This window comes from Lissotriton helveticus, chromosome 3_1, assembly GCF_964261635.1.
Source record: "Lissotriton helveticus chromosome 3_1, aLisHel1.1, whole genome shotgun sequence".
Lineage (NCBI taxonomy): Eukaryota > Metazoa > Chordata > Amphibia > Caudata > Salamandridae > Lissotriton > Lissotriton helveticus.
Genome location: NC_136061.1, coordinates 920,844,849 through 920,863,653, shown reverse-complemented (window position 1 = coordinate 920,863,653; position 18,805 = coordinate 920,844,849). Strand labels below are relative to the sequence as shown.

General features: G+C 41.1%; 1 protein-coding gene across 2 annotated transcripts in view; it reads left to right on the top strand.

Moving 5' to 3' along the window:
- The window catches only part of STPG1 (sperm tail PG-rich repeat containing 1), a 351,715-nt gene that overhangs the window by 160,102 nt on the left and 172,808 nt on the right, over nt 1-18,805 (top strand). For both annotated transcript variants that reach the window (XM_078683800.1, XM_078683799.1), the window contains 2 exons: nt 2,153-2,326; nt 18,629-18,740. In XM_078683800.1, coding sequence (XP_078539926.1) covers nt 2,153-2,326; nt 18,629-18,740 — 286 coding nt within the window. The remainder of the gene's footprint in view (nt 1-2,152; nt 2,327-18,628; nt 18,741-18,805) is intronic.

Below are 18,805 nucleotides of genomic sequence, written 5' to 3'. Positions count from 1 at the left end.
TGTAATATGACGGCCATACTTCAAACCAAGGCTGTCGGTTCGTAAGCCTCCGATGACAGTCGAAGGCTTACCAACCAACATCCTAATCAGGCCCTTAGTTTATGACCAAGGTTTAAATTAGGGAAAGGGATAGGACTGAGTTAGGTTCGGTTAGGATAAGGTTGTACCTAAAGTTATGTTTAGAGTAAGGGATAGGGCAAGGACTAATATGAAGGTTAGCTATTGAGCTCTGATTAGGGTTCAGCTTTTGGATAGTGTGAACTATGCGGTTAGGATTGACAGGAATATTACTTAATTCTGGTATTATTCATAATATTCCCTTCATAAATGGCAGCACATTGTAAGATGCATTTTTCTTCATAATTGGCTCTTAAATTTGTCAGTTTACCTCATCACCTAGATCCCTTTTAATCCCCGGATTTGCAAATATAATTGGAAAACCCTTGTAAAATCTCTAATTACAGCCATAGGGTGGTAATTAATGCCAAACACACTTGTGGTGGACTCACTTGCTGTGCTTCCTTAGATTACAGAAGGTTATTATTTTATTGAGCTGATATTAGCTGCACTTTTTGTCTGTGATAAAATGGGACAATTATTTTACTTTCATAGCCTTAAAAGGGAACATAATGATTTTACATTACTACAAATACAGTTTAGATATTCTATCAGAGAGGATTTGGAGGCAACATTACATTTATAGGAAAGTCAATGCAAAACAAATTAAAATTATGTTGCAATGCAGTTGCAGATTTCCACATAAATATTATGCCCTTATTTATAGTTTTGGAATGCAACCTCTATTATTCCAGACTTTTTGATCCCTTTAATTCCAAAATAGTATCAACTTAGACCTCTAGTTTGGAATCAAAATGACGTGGGTGTCAGTTGTAAAGCTAGATTAACAGGTTTGATGTCAATAACAATTTTGGAGTTAAGAGCTATGTTATTGCTCTCAAGTAAATGCCTATTTAAGCGATAAATGAGGCAGCATAGAGATGTTAAGTTTGTTACATTATTGCGTTGAGTTTGTTTTCACTTGATCAGTCTCTTTCACTTTGTTTTCTGTTAATGAAGAACTTGTGTTTTATTCTATTTTTCTACACTTTTAAATTTTAAATAGTTTGAATTTTTGGTATAATTTGCACACTTTGATTTTTATTTCTCTTTCGTATTGCACTTCAAACCACAAATAAGTGACTACATTTTTTCCAGAACATTCTGGGGAGGATCATCTGCTTTTCTCTATAATACATCTTGGGCCACATGTATGACCATTTCATTTTTCAACTCGCAAATAGCGATTTTTAGTGACTCTCAAATTTGTCTCAGACACATTTAGCAATTTCCAATGGTGTTGCCAATGACCTACCTCTTTAGTATTCATAAGGTAATTCGCAATTTGCTTCCCATTGGGAATGGCCTGTAATCACAGGGATCATGACCTGCTGTGTCAGCAAACCACCATGCCTGTGATTCCTTTTTAAATAAAACAATTATGTTTTCTCACATATTTTCTCACCTAATTCCATACAGGGAAATAGGATACATTTAAAAAATAAAAATGAAAAGTTTCCTTTTCATTTTTTCAGAGTAGAAAGTGGTCTGTGGGACTACTGCCGGATCTTAAAAAACATTTTCTCAACCATTCAGAAAGGGGCTCCCCTGAGGACCCTTGCCCATTTGCAGCTGGCTTACCACCTACTTATAGGAGACAGTAAACTGCGTTTGGTGTGCGACTGCATTCCTGTCAAAAATCTGTCGTACATCCCCTTCTACTACGTATTAGGAAGAGACAAGCACGCTCCTTCCCAATAGTGACGCGCAAACCCTATTTTGCAAGTTGGTAATAAGTTACCGCCTTACAAAATTGGGCGGGTACATGGCAAAAGCAGTTTTAGCGGTCGCAAACGTGCCAAATCTCCATTTAGGACAGCTTGAAATGGTCGTACATGTGCCCCAAAGTAAAAGTAATAAAGGTATCATACATTGTTAGTCATTCAAATAGTACACTTTTCAATCAATTCTGTAAAATTTTGATGCACATTGCGTGAGCCTTAAGAGATGTGGTCATATTTATATTTATTTTACGAAAGACCCTATGACTGGATTTTTGCCATTGGAATTTATATTTTGTTCATAATTTCCACAGGTGTCTCGCGTTTCCCGAAGCAGGATAGCAAGTACCCCTGCAGCAAATGCATACTGCATTCCACAAAGACTTATGACCCGTAATGACTTCAGTAAGGGATATTCACACATGTTCCGTCGACCTCTTGCTCTGAAGGTAGAAAGAAAGCCAACACCCGCACCAAATCACTATGATGTAAGACAAACACTTTTTCTATAAAAAAATGTGTGTCAGTGTTTCAGATAATCTTCATCTATCTATTAATTGTGTATTTTTTCATAATCATTTGGTTCTGTCATTAGGTTTCATATACAGTTGTCTAACGGCAGATCTTTTGTTTCGAAGTCCTTAACACATATTTATATATTTAGAGTGGGTTTTGCTCATGGTTGATAGCTTTCTTGTCTGCACTAGTTGTCTCCTCTTGATTCAATGAGATTCCTCTGTATTTTTGTATTCGTCCCACAAGGGGCACTTTGGTATCACAGTGTTTTGACTAAGTGAATTGTATTCTTCCACTGCATAATTTTGAGGACTCATTTTAGGTCTTGCCCATCAACATTGCATGCGCTGTTGGTGCGAGATGTTTAGGTGCTTGGAGCCTGCCCATTGCTTACCATTTGTTGCCTTCTTTGTCACTCTTATTTGCTGTCCCCTGATTGGCTAGCACTTGTTGATGCCACTTCCTGTTCTTTTATTTAGAGCATGAACCAAGTAATGGTTGATTTGGTTTGATTAGTGACCTTCTGCTGTCCATTCACTGTTCTCTGTGATTCAGGTACTATTTTCTTTATTCTTTTCATCCATTCCCCTCCCAACCTGTTGCTTCATCGCCTCCCACCCTCACACGTTGTTCGTGTTACTTCTTCCCTTCTCACCTCCACCCTTGATTGATTGATTGATTGTGGGTTTGTAAAGCGCTAGAATCGACTCCCGAAGGAGTATCTCTGCGCTGTAGACCGCTGGGGAACCCGTCCTGACTTTCCCTGTGAGATGGTCCCTACTGGGTATCTCCAAGGTGAAATCAGGCATCCCCGGCGTATGTGGGGGCCGTTGTGGAGATGAGGCAAGCTAATGCCCAGAGTTGCCGAGTGTGATCCCTAGTTAGAGTAGGCACCGAGGCGAGAATTATCGAGTCCGTTGACCCTGGTCCAAGACCCTGCCGCGTCGGAAATTGAACCCTGGTCCTGGGCCGTCCTCTGCTCCCGGGTCTGCCGCCTCTAACCAATGAGCCACACCACTCCACTCCTTGTCTGTATTGCTTCTAAGCCTCGCACCCCCACCATAGTCCACGTTTCTTCTTACCCTCCCATCCTCCACCCGTCTCTATGTAGCTTCTTTCCATGCATATCCAACCCTCCTGTTGTCCATGTTACTTCTTCCCTTCAATGTCCCACTCTCCCGTTGTGTACGTTGCCCCCTCACCTGCCACAAGAAAAAAAAGGTGCTTTTTTTCTAACTTTACATTTAGCCATGCAGCAAAGCCAATAGCTTTCACATAGGTGGAACCTATTGGCTTTGCCATTTAAAAAAAGTTCATGTGTTTCCTTGTTCTCTCTCTCCTTGTTTTTTTCCATCACATAGGTTTCCCTTTTGCTACCCCTGGCTCTCAGATGCTCGCTGCTGCGTCTGTGTTCTATTTTTTTAAATGTTCTTTTCTTTTCATTATGCTGGTCCAGCAACCTAACAGTGCTGCTGGGCCACTAGCATGCTTTTTTGTGCTTCACGTCTACTGCCAATGAACTTTTCATACATTTTAATTTACCGTTGTATTGTTAAACGCAATCAGGATGCATGCAGCTATCTTGGAATGGCCTTTCCTTAGAAAACCCATTGTAAGATTGTCAGTCGTGCTTGTGCTTGTAACTTGATGTATGCGTTTTAGGCGCCGGGCAAAAACATTTTGGTAAAGCCAATAGTTTGACCTTCGAGCTGTTAAACCCAACACTTAACTTATGCTTTAGAACAGAAACAACATTAAAATTCTACAGCAAGAGACCTTTAAAACCATGGAACACCTGGTTTCCTCAGACTTTAACACACTGATAGGAACAATTTGTTACCCGAATTGGCAATGGCGACAAAACTATGACCCCTCAGCTAATCTAAAGTGGCAGACATACAATCAGAATTAAACTGCCTGATTATGCATTCTGCACCCATACATTTGATCTGCTCTCAATATCTGACACCTACTCCTACTTCTCCAAATGATCCCTGTTTCCCTAATCTTCAGTGACTTTTGTGTACTGACTGGGCAGTGCAGTAATCATCAGAACAATGTCTGCTGTATTTGATTCTAAAGGTATTCTTTGGCGGACTGCAGGTGTTTTTCCTCCCAAAGGATTAATATCTTTCAAAGAGTTGGAAAACCAGCTAATTATTACAATTTCCTTTGGGATTTGAGTGTGCTGCTAGTTGCTAGACACTACTTCCTGTGGAACCTGCAATATGCAGAATGTGTGGGGAAAATATGTAAACATTGTTTGCCAGTTCTTAAAGGACTTGTAACATTAAGACCAAGAGTATCTCTCCTTCTTAGGTTGTTAGTTGTCTGGCTGCTACAGTTGCATATAAAAACTTAGACCCTTATTATGAATTTTTCAGTTTTCCTGTAGAACTGCCACCATGGCTGTCCCAGGAAGACCGCCAGGCCATCGGCATTGCCGTTCGCCAGATTACAACAGTAATCCAGGATTGGCGGAGTGTTGGCAGCAGCATCAGCGGTGGGAATGAAGCCAAAAAAGCATACTGCTGCTGTGACTGTGCCTCCAGCACGTCCGTGGACATTGTGGTATGCACCATGTCATGCATGCCACACATTGCATGCACGACAGTGCACTTTTCGGGGGCACATCATGTGTTCCATGCACACACACCCATGTGCAGATTTGCCCGGGGGCCCTGCTGGGGGGCCCTTTACATGCCTTTCTGCCAAGCCTTTCAGGGCGGGGTCCCCGTCATGAAATGCTCTGTGGAAAAGCAGGTTGTATTCTGCCCGGCTGTACTGGAATCGTCACCACTGTCAATCCAGCCTGCTTTTCCCACTGCCGGGGGATGCTTGTGGTGGCAGTCTTGTGGCGGTCCCAGCGCCACCATCTTAATCGAGTGGGAGGTTTGAAATGATGGCGGAGGCCGGACCACCATCCATGTGCATGGTGGTCCCAGGACTGCCGTAATTGTAATCAGGCCCTTAATCTAACAAAACAAAAATATTTTCGATCAACCAAAAGTCAATATACATAAGGAGTCAATACCTATAATGGATTGTGCTGTGCATTGATGTGTGATGTGAAAGTCAACCATAACTGATTTTCTTATGAACACTACTACAGTTATATTCTGCAAACATGCCATAAGAACATCTATACATGTATTCATAATGTCTAATAGGTGGAAATTGATGACAGGATTAATGTTGTTTGGTAGAACAGAGTGTTCTTTACCCCAGGATCTCTACTGCTGCTCATTTTCCTATTTGGACCTTGCTAAGAAAGTAAGCTATACATACTTGAACATTCATACGCTATATTTGAAGGAAACTAATACACTATACAACTCTTTTTTAAGTTCAGTTATATTTTATTAACAGTCATATAATTCACTTATACAAATTAAAGATATCAATGCAAAGAGAAAGTATACAATAAAATAAATAAAAGAGACATTCCAAAGGAAATAAACTACAGACAGAACCAGCAATAATAAAATATGCAACAATTGTTGATGTATGATAAACTAAAGGATGATAAAATGTTTGTTAATAGGAAGTAAGTAAAGCAACGAAGGGAACTCATGGAGGTTTAGCGACTTCCTGTTGAAAGAGGGATTTAGGCAGAGAGCGGAGAGCACATGTATCAAAAAATGAAGTGACTGTATTCCACAGCTGTTTTCGTTTTGGGGCCAAAGCGAGTGGATAAACAAACGTTGTGTCTAGCCTATGGTTGTAACATACAGCGTACCACCAAGCCTGATACGAGAGTTTAGTGAGATCCTTCCAAGCCTTAGTAATCTGTTGAAAAGCTACTGCAATAAGCAGGTCAAATATTTTTATGCTGAAAGTGCAGTGATCCCAAATAGGGGATAGACTACCTAGAAAAATATGAGATATATGAAAAGGGTGTGTAGTGGAAAAGATATTATTAATTTGAGACCACACCTTAACCCAAAACATGTGAACCGGAGTACAATTGAAAAGCAAGTGTAGCAAATCCGCATGAGGTGCAGAGCAAGTCCAACATGTATGTGACAAGTCGGGGTATCTTTTACTAAGAGTAAGTGGGGAAAGTAAGAGTTGATTATAAATTAAAAACAAAGTCTGATCAGTATTTGCAGCCCTGGAGGATTTCAGTAACCTTACCCACAGCTTGTCCCATAACTCAGTAGACCATGAGCCCATGTCCCCTTCCCATGCTTCTTCCACTTTAGTCTTTGTACGTGGTGATGCTGGTGCGTGTAGCAAAGAATAAATCTTGGACGCCCTAGTCCCTCTGATATGTAGAGTGCGCAATTGAGACATGATAGGAGACTCCTGAGGTGACGTGGAAGGCAACGTGATGTGCGATTCATATGTTGATTGAAGTGCTTGTGTTAATTTGAGATACCTAGCACGAAAAGAGGAAGGGAGATGAAAAGATGCCGTGGCTTCTGAGAAAGGAATAATACGAGATTGCTGGAATAATTTATGTACCTATATGAGACCACGACTTCTCCAAGACTTCCAAAAAAATGGTTTGTTATTAATTAAAATCGATGAGTGATGCCAAATAGGTTGTTCAAAAAAGGAGGAGATTAAGGGGGATGGCAGAATTTTAGAAGTGTATTTGAGAATCGGAGTGGAAATAGAATGTGGTGGACGAGAGAAAGAGAGGTACTCCAGAAAAGACAAGGGAGAAATATATGCCAATTCTAGCGATGTCCACAAGGGAGAGAATGTGGAAGAATCTTCAAACCATCTAGATGCTTGGTTCAATAGAAAGGATTTGTGATACAGAGAAAAATTCAGAAAGTTTACCCTACCCTCTGCTTTCGGACACGTTAATTTAGATATAGACATGCGAGCCTTTTTGCGCCCCCATAGGAACGAAGATAAGATAGAATTCATTTTCTTGAAATGAAATAAAGGGATAGAGAACGGATTATTGGAAATTGTGAATAAACCAAGGGGGAAAGCATCATTTTGATAGTGTCCAATCTACCCCACCAAGATAAATATAAAGGATGCCCTTTTGTGGTAAGGTCCGTCAATTTTTTTAAGCAACCTTCCATGCAACGTGAAACCGAACCTGAAAGAGTAGGAATAAAGTGAAGACCCAAATATTTGATACAATTAGGATTCCATGTGAAAACCGAAGTAGTGAAATCCGATTTATAAGTGAATTTAGTCAAGGGTAAAATCTCGCACTTATCTTTATTTAATTTGTAGCCAGAGACAGAGGCAAATGAGTTGACTTCAGTCAAAAAGGCAGGTAAAGAAGTCGTGGGTTCAGACAAGAATAATAGAACGTCATCAGCGTACGCCGCCATTTTAGTTGTGGACTGCTGGAACCTTTATGGCAGTGTTTTGGCGAATGCGCAGTAGGAAGGGTTCTAAGGCGAGATTGAATAAGAAAGGCGAAAGAGGACATCCCTGACGAACCCCTCTACCAAGGGAGAAATAAGAAGAGATACCACCATTCGCCGCAATAGCTGCTCTGGGATGTGAGTATAAGAGAGAGATGAGGGTAGAAATTTTTGGGCCAAAGCCGAACCACTTCAACGTTTGGAAAAGATACGGTCACTCGACTCTATCAAAAGCCTTTTCCGCGTCTAAGGCAATTGCAGCGAGAGAGTGAGAAGAATGTGAAGTCTTAGAGAGAATATCGAAGAATAGTCTAGTGTTATCCGAAAGCAGTCTGCCCTTGACGAAACCAGACTGTTCTTTCCCCAATAAATCTGGTAAAAAGGATTCTAAACGGAGAGCCAAAGTTTTAGAAAATATCTTGTAATCTATATTTACTAGGGAAATGGGTCTATAGTTTTTACAGTGCTGTGGGTCTTTGCCTGGTTTGGGAAGAATGCAAATGAGAGCGTCGGAAAAGGAGCCTGAGGAAGAACCAGAATCTAGAAAAGTGGAGAGAAGTATACGTAGTTTTGGGATAAGTAATGCCGAGAAATGGAGAAAAAATTCCACTGTGAAACCATCTGGAACGGGGGCCTTATCTTTTTTGAGAGATTTCAAAGCACCAAGAAGTTATTTCTTAGTCATATCTGATTTTAATGGAGAGAGGTCAGGAGGGGTAGCGAAAGGTGACTCAATGTCTGAAAAGTACTGACATATATCCTGGGTCGTGAAAGTTGCTTCAGAAGAATATAATGTTTTGTAAAATTGAAGAAATTCCTGTAAGATATCTGCATCTTTATGTCTCAAAACAGAATCTTGACCATAAATATTATCTATATTAGTCCTATTCTTCTTGACTTTCAAATAATTTGCCAATAGTTTGCCAGCCTTATTTTGACCCCCGTAAAATTTAGCACTGGAGCGCAATAAATAATTGGAAGCATTATTTGTAGTATCCTTGTTAAATTGTAATTTAGTAGCTATGAGCTCATGTAAACATTCTTTAGATTTAGAAGCAAAGTAAGAATGTTCCAATTTCTTAATCTTGGAGAAAAGGTCATTAGTGATTTGTTCTGCTTTCTTACGTTTACGGGAGACGTACCCAATAATAAAATCTGTAGCGGATGCCTTAAAAGCATCCCACACAACAGGAAAGGGCACCTTGGTGGATTCATTTCGTAGGAAAAAGTCATGAAAAAAGGCAGTGAAGGATGAAACAAAATCAGAATCAAGAAGCAGGGAATTATTGAATATCAAGGTGAATGGAAACTGGTGCGTGATCCGAGATCAAAATATAACCAATGTCAGAGGCAAACAAAGATTGAGAAAGATGATGTGAGATAAAAAAGTAATCTAATCGAGATTGAGTCTGGTGAGGCGGAGAGAAAAAAGAGTACTCTCTTAGAGTGGGATTACATAATCTCCAAGCATCAATAAGTTTAAACTGATGAATGAGTTTTTTGAAAGATTTTTATGACTTATGGGGAGTGTATGTGCTGGTAGAGTGCCTATCTAGAAAGGGGTCAAAAACTTCATTACAATCTCCCGCCAGAATGAAATTGTCCTCATAATGTTGTGTAATGTGAGGAGATAAAGAAGACCAAAAAGAGGCGTCCCCTGTAGTTGGAGCATAAATGTTTAGAAGGGAAACTGGAGTGTTATCCACAACAAATTTAACTAAAACCCATCTACCAAGCTGATCTGCTGAGTTAGAGACTATCTTGACTGAGAGGTATTTATGAAATAAAATGAGAACTCCATTACGCTTTCCGTCACCTGGAGAAAAGAAGACCTCCCCAACCCAACCGCTTTTGAGTTTGACAGATTCTTCGGGTGAGAGGTGTCATTCTTGTAGACAAGCAATATCTGTTTTAAGCTTGGCTAGGTGTGTTAAGACTCTCTGCCTCTTTATGGGGGAGTGCAAACCTCTAACGTTCCAGGAAACAATTTTAAAGGCATTCAACAAAACACAGAAAGTACATACTAAGCTGGTTAAGGCAAAGCAACAATATAAGAGAATTAAAAATGAATGCATAACAATCAATACAATATATTAAGAATAAGCGGCGAAAAACTCTTAAAGAGGGTATACATAAAAAGTACATAATACAACATTTTTGTATGCAGAAAAAATTAAGAATAATCGAAAAATAGCATTCAATATAGTAACCGATGGAAAAAAAACTGTATTCAATAACAATTAAAGCAAGTGAAAGAGCGAATGATGGAAGACACAAGAGAATGAAGAAAACAGGAGAAAAAGAGAGAGAACAGGAAATCGTCCAGGAAGAAATAAGAGAAGAGGAAAAAGCCGAAAAAAGACTAGGATCCAAGGGACAAGAAGACGAGAAAAGCAAGAAAAGAAAAAGACATAGAAGAAAGAAATGAAGGGAGAGATATGACTTACAGAACATCCAGGACATGTACGAGTAGGGAGGATGGAGGCCACATAGGACAATGACGGGTTCGTAACTCGTAAGGGAAGGCGGGAAGGAGAGAAGACTCGGCAGACCCCAGGAATGAAATGAGGGGAGAAAAAACACACAGGGCAATGACCTATAAAAATGGAGACAAAAGAACATATGAAAAACATTAACAACTAGAGATTAGAAATAGTAACCAAGATAAAGCAGTGTCTGTGAGCTAACAATCAAAAGCAATAAATGCATGTGGACATAACCTTAAGTCAACAATAATGAACATCAAGTAAACAAGAATATAAAAGGAAGAAGAAATGAAAAGTATAAAATCGAGATATAAGGAACTAAGAGAGTACACATAAGAGCCATACAAAATTAGAGCCTATGGGAAAAACATAATCAAAAGTTAGTATGTAAACTGTGCAGAAGGAGTGAAATATGCAAGAGCAAGAAAAGAGCAAAACAGACTAAGCAGAAGTAGATGCGGATGATGTATCCATAGAGTCACTCCGGAAGGAATAGAGGAAGCTCTTTAGTTTTAGTGGTTCATCATAAGTGGTGGTCTTGTTATTAATAGTGACCTTGAACAGACAAGGATGAAAGAGACCATATTTTGCACCAATGGAGCGTAGCTGGGGTCTCATTGCTAGGAATTCTTTCCGGCGATCAGCTGTCGGTTTAGCGTAATCTTGGACAAAGAAGAGTGTGTTGCCAGACCAGGTAACTCTGTTCAAAGCTCTAGCGGCAGCCAAGACCGTTAATAGATCCGTATACTCCAAGAAATACAATATCATTCCACGTGGTTTACTCGTTGAGGAGGAGTAGACATGGTGTGGCAAAGAACCTAAGTGATGTGCTCTTTGGATGTTTAAGGTGGTGGTCTCTGGAAGTTTGAGCAGCTTAGGTAGGAAAGACTTAAAGAAGGAAATCGAGTCTGACCCTTCTGTCCCCTCTGCCAAACCATAAATGCGGAGGTTATTACGCCGATTCCTGTTTTCCAAATTCTCAACCTGTCTATGCAAAGTAGATATTTGAGAACGTAAGGAGTCAACCTTAGCTGTAGAAGAACTTAAGGATTCGACATTGTGTTCCAACGCAGTGACATGACTTTCCACACAAGACTAAGCATGAGCGCAAAATCCGCTCCGATCGCGGATTTTGCGGATTTTCGGTAAATCCGCGATCCGCGAACTCTCGCGAATTTACCGAGAATCCGCAATCCGCGATCGGAGCGGATTTTGCGGTCAAAAGTTCAAGCCTAACATAATTTACGATGGCGCCGGCAAGCTACCAGCGCCATCCTCAAATGGTTACTTAATTAGCTTCGACAGGAAGCTCTAACAGATAAGATAAAGCAGGGGCTCGAGCGCCTGCTTTATTTTATCAGTTGGAGCTTCCTGTTGAAGCTAATTAAGTAACTTTTGCAGGATGGCGCTGGCAGCTTGCCGGCGCCATCGTAAATTATTTAACCGGTGGTGTCTTCATCTTGAATAAATATGAAGGGCAGGGTTCATTCGGGCACGACGGTCCTGGCACAAAAAATAAACCTCAACAGGAAACACTTGCAGATATCAATAAAGCATGTGCCCTAGTTGAAGCTTAAATTCAGTGACTCATTTGCATCTTTGACTTTCACGAGCACAAACCCCTTTTATACACACAAGAGGCATGTGCGCTCGCATGGAAGCCCCGTCCGTTTGGCCCCGCCCACACACTCGAGGTGTGCACCGTCTTCCCGCCATTTACCCACTATGATGGACATTTCACTCAAGGGACCCCTGCGCACTTCGGCGCGATTGCATAGTAACACACACTTGGTCGCTGGAACTAGTTGAAGCGCAAATGCAGTGACTCATTCATCAGCCCAAAAAAAATCGTGAGCGTTGGGAGGCTGGGCAGATGTGCCTTCTTCCCAAATATACCATCGAAAATCCGCAGTGATGCTGGCCAGAGGCATTTGCATCTTTGACTTTGACGAGCGGAATCCCCGTGCTGTTCCTGTGACCAGGGGCTTCTGTCTCTTAATCTGCTGCTCTGATCGGTCTCTGACCTTTTATACACACAAGCGGCATCTTTGACTTTCACGAGCGCAAACCCCTTTTATACACACAAGCGGCATGTGCGCTCGCATGGAAGCCCCGTCCGTTTTGGCCCCGCCCACACACTCAAGGAAGCCCCGCCCCCAAATCCGCCGATCCGCATAATCCGCGGATTTTGCGGATCCACGATCCGTGAATCCGCAAATTCGTGAATCGTGGATCCGCAAAATCCGCCCATGCTTACACAAGACCACTTCTCAGAAAGTTCCTGAAGAGTAGAAGTTGTTACCTGAAGGGTGGTGGTAGTTTCTTCAACAAAAGGACGCAAGGCCCTAATTTCCTCTAATAATAATTCCATGGTGACTGAAGAAGCCGGTACAGGAGGAGATGGTGGGTCTTTTTTCAGTCTCTTAGTTGAAGCTTTATTGCTATGAGCAGTCGGAGTGCTCCCCATTGGTGACGTACTTTTTGGCAAAGAGTTGACAGTGTTATCCATATCTAGACACTGAAAGCGGGAGCTGGTGGAAATTAAGAATTTGCGTTAAGAAGAGTTAGAAAGAGTCCTCTCTTTAAGTTGTTTTCCCATAAGTAAAAATCTAAGAAGAAAGGAGGAAAGCTACACAAAAGAATATAAGTGAGGAGCAATGAAAGCGCAATTCACCACAGCTCAAATAACAATACAAATAGGCAAAAGCTGAAGAGAAGTATCTAGGTCAAAAGATATTATGAGCAAATATGAAATATGACAACCAAGGCCATAAGTCAAAACTATGGTATAAGTGCCGCTGGTACAGAGTCAGTGAATTCAGATACACAATATACACATATTTTGATACACAAAGACCATGACGTAAATATGTGTCAAAGTATGGTGTATATAGAAACGTGAAAAATACACTGCCTGAAAGAAAAGCACTCTACATTTGGATAAATAGGTTCCCTTTAGGCCTAAACGCTAACTAATCATAAATAAACAGTAGAAAGTCATTTACACAAAATTGCAAACATTGCGATGTGGCAAATACAGGGAATCACAAAAGTTATAAATGCTAAGTAGGAGATTAGACATATAGCGCAAAAAACAGCAAATGCAATAACATCAGATAAATATTGTATACGTGTGTCATGAAAGGGACAAAAATGCCTTAGGAGGAGAAATCTCCGTCATTGTTAAATGAAAGCCAGCAGGAAAATGGTTGACAGAATCTCAGCACAAATAGATAAAGTCGTTATTTGAAGGTTGAAATTTTTTGGTGCTTCGAGCCTTGAAAGTGTTGCAAAAAATAGTATCTTTAATAGCCTTGGAAAATGCACGTGTTAATCATGAGGCAACAGAGTCATTGAAACCACCAGCACCACATAATAAACAACTGTGTCATAAAAAGGTTATATCACTGTAGTCACTGGGGTCACTGTCTAGGAGATGCCACAACAAATGTAATTGGAAATGGGCCTCAAACTCGTAGGTTCCACTGAGAGGTACAAAGGAACCACCGAGATAATTACCGCATAGGAAATGAGCTCAGTCGGCGGTGAAGTGCACACTCAGAAAAGATGTAAGCACCAGCTGAACAGGGCCAAAACACAGCGTGTGGAAAAAACTAGGCTTCCCCTGTCTTGAAGAATGCCGGAAAGTGACGTTTAAATGCCTCAAATGCAACCCAAAATATTCTGTGAGGAAACGTCAGGCGCACAGGAGCAAGCTCCGTCAGCAACTCCACAAGATGGAGGGCGCAGCGTCTCTCATGCTGCGCCACTACTCACGCGGTACACATCTGCCGGTGCAGGGACGAAGAAGGCCGAAAAAGTTCCTAGTCATGTTCCAACGACGTTCGCACGCCTCATTCCTGATCTTGAGGTCTGTGCATCAGCAGGTAAGGTTGCCGTGAGCTATCTCCCTCCCATCGACCCGGAAGAGTCACGAAGACGCCGCCATCTCCATCGGGCGCAAACCACGCCTCCCCACACTATACAACTCTAAATCCCTGTCTATTGTAATGTTTGCTGACTAACAGTTTGTCCTACTAACTTCCCCAGAGAGCTTTGACATACTTTGTCATATATCTTTGGTGCTCTTCAAAAGAAGCAAAGGTCATTTAAAGCGTGAAAAACAAAGCAATAGCGCTGAAGGGAGGTGGCAATGTAACGATGGGAATAATAGGAAATACACTGTATGCACATTTTATATCAGTGGTACAGTCAAATCTTGGAAAAAGGGTTATACTTTAATGCTAACTGGCATATGCCACAATACTTGGGGATCCATAGTAAAAGGTAAGTCATCTGTTCCAAGTACCAGCACTTCCTGATTTTTACAATGAGTATCAATACATAATAGCATATATACAATGCACTAGTAATAAGGTAATACACGCATTTCTGCTCACTGAATTGTGGGACGGGAGACCCCAGACTTTACTTAACCACATTTTGAGGGACATGCTAGTATACCGAATGACCTATGAGACAACATCTATTTTGATCATTAGACACCTCCCACAGCCTAATGTTGCTCATTAACTATGAGTGAATAAGAGGAACCTCATGCACATTCAATATTTAGCTTGCTCTCCTTCATCCAAAATACACCCACTAAATTTCCTACCGTGCATGTTCCACAACCTCAGATCAGCAAATGCATATCCTGCTGATATTGCGGAGCCCATTGCTTTTAACAAACAGGACCTTTTTTGCTGCATGAAATCCTGGTTAAATGACCACACCGAGACTTCATAGATTCTTTATTTCCACAAAATTATAATATAAGCAGAATAGAAAGACAAACCAAGCTTGGAGGTGAAATCACAAAAGAGTCTGCTAAATGTTCCCAGGATACAACTCAATCCCACATCTCTTTAGAATACCTCAAGATTGCAATCTCTTTCTCCACTACCTGCATATCATGTAACAACCCTGCAAAGTAAGGCATGCTTTGTGCTGCAAATAACAGATTACATCTCAGCTAGGCAAATGCTTACTTCAAACAACATCTTTCTAGATGACTTCAGCATTCACTGGGGAAATGAGAAATGCAAATAGTTCAAATAGCTAAACTCCCTCTCACAGCTTCATAACCTACATCAACACTCTCCCTTACTAATGCACATCGAAGGTCATAGTCTAGACCTCACCATTACCAACCCATGTCGATCCACTTCAGCCGTGATCCATGTTTGATGGTATAACTCCTACCCTGTTCCCTTTCTGTTACCACTTGTGCACAACCCCACTCCAGTTAAATAGCAAACTCAAAAGGTATGGAAAATCTCCTTCAAAAACCTTAATATGAATGCCATAGGGGTACATATCACACAAATGTTACACTTAAACTTACACAAAAAACTAGCTATGCAATACTAGAGACTAATGCCAATATAATTTCTTTAGCTATATACACTGCCCCCCCCTTAAAATTGAAGCAGCATAAGAACACTTCCCAACCAGGGTTTCTGATGAGCTAAACTCCACCCGTAGAGAACCACAAGCTTGTAAAATGCCTAGATACTGTCTAAATCATCAGTTCTCCTCACAAGACTCAAATCCCTTAGGAAAAGGTCCAGTCAATCACCATTTCCAAAGCCAATTTTCTTCAGATTCAAATGGATCACTCCACAAACTCAGCAAAAGCACAATTCATATTCATTCTTTCCAGGATCTGCTCCCCATCCAATCAATCGCTAATAGATCAACAAACAAATATAGAGTTTTCTCAGAATGCATTCATAACAAGGTCCTTACAATCAGAAACAAGTTTACCTTCACAAACCCCAGCACTAAACAGATAACATCACAAAACCTGGGACATTTTCAAACCTATTAGCTTGGAGAAGCTCTGTGTGATCATCAAAAACCCCAACAACATACCACAGAGGTCCCATCACATCTCACATCATCAAAGCCTATTTCTATGTATATGGTACTACATGATATAGAATTGTCAATGCATCGCTTGAGTAAGGGACTTTCCCAAGACACTATGAAATGATTTTAAATCACCTCACTATTGAAGAAACCCATTCTCAGCTATAAGGATTTGTCCAACTACATCGGATTTCCACCCTCACATGATTGAGCCAGACAACGAAAGAATTTGTCTCTATTTGATTAACTGAATATAGCAATGCAGAAAACCTCCTCACCTTTCATCAAACTGGTGTCTGAATATGATATAGCATAGAAACTTCCTTACAAAAAAAATACTTGATGCAGTTCATTGGACACTGAATGAGGGCAACTCCTACCTCATTTACATACAGATCTCACTTCAGCATTTGACAAATTCAGTCGCACTTTTTGCAATGCAAGGTGTGTGACAATACAGCGGCCAAAATCCACTACTATGCCGACACCCAGGTTTACGTAAAAGCCTTCTAACCACTTTACTTCATCACCCTCTGGTCTGTTCGATTGCATCCCTGAATGGCTGTAAATGTTCTAAAACTAAATCCTAATACTTTTGTCTCCAAAATACAAAATTAGCTTCAACCCTGAATAACTAAAAAACTGAATCTTGCCAAATTCTCACTGCCACTCTCAACTTTGGTAACTTTACCTGGAACCATTCATGGTCTTTCATTACCCATAATCCTTCCCATAAACAAAGCAATAAAAGCAGAAAACTTTCATCCAAAGGAATTTTAAAAAATCGGGATATTTTTCTACCATATCTCCTGAAATGTGAAGCTCATGCTTCATGACTGGGCTTTGCCAATGCTGTAGTAGTGAGCCTACCACACACCACCCTCTCAAATTGGTTCTCCATTCCACAGCTAGAATTATTTCTTCATTTAAGAAATGTGACCATATCAGCCCAATTTTCATCTATCTATACTGTCTAGTGATTGAGTCAAGAATCACACTAAATTGGGTGCTTAACCTACAAAGCAGTTCCTTGCCACTTACCACTCTACTTCCCCAACCTCCAAAGATTATCAGGTAGCATGAGAGACCTCAGGAGTAAGGGCTGCTTTCAGTACAACATACAGCCAACATCACTCTATCACAGTAGCTGCAACACTCTTATTGAACTCTTTTCGATGGGACCTCAGAATCACATCTACCTTACTGTTTCAGGCAGTACCTGAAGCTTCACGTCTTCAGACACCATGTAACTCAAAATACCTAACTCTCTACCTGAATATTCTCTGTTCTCATATTCTTACACTTCAGTCACTGCAAATGCACTTGATCCTGCTTCCTCTCTCCAGTTTATTTCTTGAGGCTTTGCTCCAATGGACACTTTGTCCTACCTCTTTGCTATCCTACTGTCTCTAAACTATTGGTCTCCCTTTACTGCTACTGCAATCGTATTCAACTTGTCCTCCCCCTTTTTTCCAGCCCTTCTTGCAAGACCTCCTAATTTAGTCCTCTCTCCTCTCTAATGTCTCTCTTATCTCACTATTGGTCTCTCTATACTTTTATTTGGATTGTTACACCTTGATTGGTCTTTTGATTATTGCATGATACCTAATCACTGCAGACTAAATGGTTGACCTAATTTCTTTAGTCTATTTGCTTTTTGATGTAGGACTCAGGGCCTTATTAAGACTACGGTTAGGACTAAGGATTAAGACTAAGATTAGGACCGTTGTAGTCGCAGTGGCAGTCTGTGGACCACCAGACTGGCGGTCCAACCGTCCTATTACGATTTGGGAAGTTGGACTGCCACAGGACTGCTGCAACCACTGAGAATCCGTGATCCCGTTGCAGTTGTGCAGCGGTCAGAGGCAGCAATATGCTGGAGATGCCGCAGTTGCACCACCAAGCATATTACGAGGTACCTCACTGCCATCATTTCCATGGCGGTGTGCCCGCCATAGAATGTATGGCGGTGATGCAACTCAGAGGACCCTTACAACACCCCCTGTTGCCTCAGGGCCTGGGAATGCATGCAGGGGGGCACATGCTGTGCCCCCCTATAATTTTAGAGGCCCTGTTCCTGCCCAAAAAGAAATGCACAACATTGTGCATTTCTTTCCGTGCAGGAACAGGTTGCGGTGATCTCATGGCGGTGCATGTGTAAGACACACCTATGTGCCTTAGATACGTGCCACTGTGGGTCCACCACAGCAGGACCGCCCGCACAGGATTAACTCGTAATCCAGCGGGCTGTCTGGCTACGGGTTTGGCAGTCTTGCTACGGGCGCTGGCATGGCAGCCACTGCAAGACTGCCAAACTCGTAATAAGGCCTTTAGTGTTTAGTGTTTTAATGTAAACTCCCCACATAATTCAAACTGATTGAGTGTTATTTAAAACTGTTAAATAATAAATAATGAAAGGTGATGCTTGCACTATCGTTTACTCCATTTCCTACTATAAAGCAATGTTTTGACGAAAACTAAAGGGGTGCAGGAAATGTATGCATCTCTTAATTATTTGAAGATTGGAGATATTTGTAAATCAAAGTAAATTTGATGGGCTTTATCTTTTGTCTAGGCTTCTCTTTCTTGCTGCATACCAAACAAGGCTGTATCTGCTCATTCTGCATTTTTATCCAAAACCAGACGGGAGCTGCTGCCTCTGCGACCTCTGAAGGGACCCTCCCCCTGTAAGTAGCCAAATCATTATAATTGAACTGGGATGGATCAGATGTGGCAGAATGTGGGTTGGAAG